Source organism: Galeopterus variegatus, unplaced genomic scaffold (assembly GCF_000696425.1).
Source record: "Galeopterus variegatus unplaced genomic scaffold, G_variegatus-3.0.2 Scaffold1379, whole genome shotgun sequence".
In the NCBI taxonomy this organism is placed as follows: domain Eukaryota; kingdom Metazoa; phylum Chordata; class Mammalia; order Dermoptera; family Cynocephalidae; genus Galeopterus; species Galeopterus variegatus.
Genome location: NW_007727490.1, coordinates 345,764 through 349,823, shown reverse-complemented (window position 1 = coordinate 349,823; position 4,060 = coordinate 345,764). Strand labels below are relative to the sequence as shown.

Sequence of the window (4,060 nt, the reverse complement as noted above, 5' to 3'; positions counted from 1 at the left end):
TGGGATCCGAACCCTCGGCGGGAGCGCCGCCACACTCCCAAGCAGCTCACTGTAGCAGTGCGCCACCGGGCCGGCCCTTGTTTAGCTTTTTATTATGAAAATGTTTATAATAACATTGAATGTTTTCAACTTAGAGAAAGGTGGAGTATACAATTGTGTCTACCCACGCACATCCAAGCAGCAGTCCTTTCTCATTCCTCTCTTAGCTAGTCTTGCTGCCACCCCGTCCCTTTCCAGAGCGTTGAGCTCCAGATCTCTGGCTGTTCCCATCTTGTTGTTGCCCGTTCTAGTCTTCCTTGTTGATCATTTGATCACTGTGTGCACACGGGCTTCTTGGGAGAATGCAAAATAAAATAAAAATACTACACCATCTCTGCCTTTGAAGCCCTGTAACCATATAGTGACAAGAAGCAGCCACATTGTCTTCTGAATGTTACCTAAAAGCTAAAATGTAGAGAAGATGAGAAAGTAGTCTTTAGGGAACAGGTGTGAATGGGCAGCTGTCATCATCCCCTCTGACAGGCTGTGTCTGGAAAGCTGAGGCCATTTTCATGATGTCCCTTCTGTGTTCATTAAAGATCAGGCAGGAGAACTGGTTGTCAGACACTGCAGTTTATCTTACATTTATAACTGAGAAAGTGTTGATACAGTGGGCTCAGCGGGTCTGGGATTTGTTCTGGAGGCTGCCTTGCAGAACTCTGGTAAAAGAATCTCAGACTTTCGGGGGAGGGGAGGTAGGGTGAAGGATTGATGCTTCTCTGTGTGCAAATTGATTCTGCTTATGTGCTTTTGGAGGATCGAGGAATTTTGGAAATCTTAAAGTCTGTTCTTTTTCCCTGCAAACAAGATGGGTTTGGTTTTTAGCTCTGTAGTGAGCATTAGTCAACTAGGTTTAGAACAGCTGGAGCAAAAATGGTTAATGGGTTATCTCTTAATTGGCAGGGAACAAATGCCACATTATCTTCTTAATTCAAAAGGTAAAACTGAGGCAGAAAGCCTGTGCTCAGAGAACAGGGGCAAGAGAGATTGGGGAATGGACTAGTTCTGCTTTAGCCCCTATTTAATTCTTGAACCCTCCTGTTAAGCCACCCCTGGCAAATGTGATGACTTGTGCTTCCCTGCCCTAGATTTATTTCTGCTGAAATCTCTATGTAGAGTGACTCATCTAGTGCTAATGTCCTGTGCTTGTGGCTAGTGCTAGGGACCTTGATCTGATATTTGGTGGTCTTGCCTATTTTTTTTCTTAATTCTCCTTTTTATTTTCTACTTTTAGTGAGTTCCAAGAATCAAAATTGTCATATATTCTTTGAAAGTCTTGGTGATGGGACTCAGGCCAGCTTGAGTGTTTAAGTGTTTGCTAGGACAGCACTTTGTGTTCTTGGCCAGTTCTCAGCATTCTCTGTGGTCTTTTGTTTATTCAAAGATTCATATCACAGACATGACATCACCTCACCTGCCTGGCTTAGAAGACCTTGGTATTCAGGCAACACCACTGGAACTCAAGGCTGTGGAGGTGCTGCGGCGTCATCGCCCTTACCGCTGGCTGGCTGCTGAAATGGAGGAGGTGAAGCCGGCCAGGACCGTCAGCATCTAGTGCCCTCTCAGTAGCTCTTGGTTTCGGGTGTCACTCATGTCACGTGGCTAGTGGTCAGCCTACATTCTTCAGAGAGTCCCGTTCATTCTGAATAAGATCCCTCGATTAAAACATCTGAGGTTAAATTCTGCATCATTTTCTTTCTCGGTTTATAAAATGAGAAATTAGTCATTTAGAACCTCAGCATAATTTTTGTTAAATGTATACATTTAATAATGACCTATATATCATTTATTCTCTGAAATGCCAGAAGGTTTGAATTTCTCTATGTCAAGCCACTTCTAGCATATGTTCTGAAAGACAAGCATCCTTCTTTAATGGTAAAATATTGTGAAGACCCCAAGTGATATGCGATTATCTTTTAATCTCCATTAAATGTGAAGATATACAGCGTCCCATGACTAATATGAATTTATTCACACTTAAGGTGTTTTTAAAATTTATTTTAATAATATCTATATATATTTTAAAAATAGTTATATATATGTATGTGTGTATGTGTGTGTATATGTATATATAAATTGTCTGTAAACATGGATTCTCAACCCCCTTGCAGTAACTCCATAGTCTTTTTGGATCTGAGCAATCTGAAGCCTCCATCCCCATGCTGTTAGGATCACATCTAGATTATTTCAGACACACGGGTATAGATAGATTCTATACCATGCAAAGGAGATGCCACAGCCTCTATGTCAGTGATTCCAGTGCTTAGGAATTAGGACTTTTTTGCTTAAGTTGTTAAGATGGCAGCCAAGATCCAGATGAACAATTGGTTTAATGTTGGCAAATCCCTCAGTACAGTATAATTAAAAACTCCCATAATTTGTGGTGAAGCCAACACATCACCATCCTAGGAGAGCCTAGGTCGGTCACTGCCTCCTGATCTATAGGATGAGAATGTCAATAAAAACCCTGTTTGGTTATAGTAATGCCCATCTCATCCTTACAGAGAATGTTGAAGGTGAGTTCTCTACCTGCCCACTCTGCATCCCCTAGGGTCTTTTTGTCTCAAAATGGTCAGGAGTGTGGTCCATGGATCAGCAACATCAACTGGGAATTTGTTAAAAATGCAGAATCCCAGGTCCTATGCCAGGCCTGTTGAATCAGAATCTGCATTTTAGCAAGGTCTCCAAGGGATTTGTATGCACGTTAAAGTGTGAGCAGCACTGCTGTACCGAAGAGCTGTGTCAGAGTTCCGTGATTCCTGTTATTAATCCAGCTTGCTGAGCCCCATCCCGGATCTACTGAATCAGAATCTTTGAAAGAAGGGCCCAGGAATTTTATTTTGATTAAATATGCCAATTTAATCCTACACACATTAATATGTGAGAATCAGTGTACTAAGGAAACGAGCCCAACTCCAGCTTCATGTTTTTTCTTCAGACAATATCTCCTGTTATTTTCATTGACACCCCTGCTGCCCATAAGCTGCCAGTGGGCACACAGATGGGTGGATTTGATTTGTAAAGAAACAGTACTTTTATAAGTACAGTGTCCTCTCTTACAATGTCTACATTTTCTAGCAATGCTCTTTCTCGTCTCTTTAACTTGTATCATGACTCAGGATGCTACGTACTTGCTTTTTTAAAACTGTAATTCAACCAGGATAGTTTTTCTTTCCTATCACACCTAGTGCCCCCTTTTGTAACAAATATTTTGTAATGTAAGTTTTATTATCCTCATATGAAAGTCATAGTTATTCTAACCTATCTACACATGTAATCAAAATATAAAATAAAGCCTTTATAAACAGGAAATTAAAGGAAAGTCGCACACAATAAGATAACATGTGTATAGATGTGTGAGCACAAGGACACTGAAGGCGTAATGAAGTTGTCAGTCACTGTCATCCCTGCGGGCAATCACCATGGATGCGAGAGCGACCAATGCTTACTGTTCGTGCAGGTGTAGGCTGTGCTGGCCACAGATACAGTGAGCAGCATTGCTATTTGTGATGTCAAATGTCTGGAATAGTGAACGACTTCTTGTAAAGTTCATAACAAAAAATAGAATCCTCCCTAGATGTACATGGTACCTGCATTCTTAGAAAACTCGGGATATATTAACCCCATACCAAGGATCATTTATATCTGTAAAATAGATTCTAAGTTCAGATGACTGCATAGGTTTTTGAGAGTCAATGTGGGATGTGTTTAACTTCATCATTTTCATGTTCTGACACCATGGTATGTCTGTTATTCCTGGTTCCCATCCACTAAATGCCCACAGTGCCCTTCAATCATTGTTCCATCACAAAGAAACAACAAACGAGGTGACGGATATGCTAATTACCCTGATTTGGTCCTTACACAATGTATACATGTATCAGAACATCACACTGTACCCTATAAATATGTATAGTTAATGTGTCAATTAGAAAAACCTAAATGATGATGGGGCTGGCCCGGTGGCACACTGGATAAGTGCGCTGCTTGGGAAGCGCGGCGGCGCTCCCGCCTGAGGGTT

At 41.3% G+C, this 4,060-nt stretch overlaps 1 protein-coding gene across 1 annotated transcript in view; it reads left to right on the top strand.

Moving 5' to 3' along the window:
- NDUFA9 (NADH dehydrogenase (ubiquinone) 1 alpha subcomplex, 9, 39kDa) overlaps nt 1–1,987 on the top strand; it is a 37,446-nt gene extending 35,459 nt beyond the window's left edge. The window contains exon 11 of the mRNA XM_008576636.1: nt 1,424–1,987. Within this exon, the coding sequence (XP_008574858.1) occupies nt 1,424–1,594 (171 nt within the window). The 3' untranslated portion in view covers nt 1,595–1,987. The remainder of the gene's footprint in view (nt 1–1,423) is intronic.
- The last annotated feature ends 2,073 nt before the right edge of the window (nt 1,988–4,060 follow it).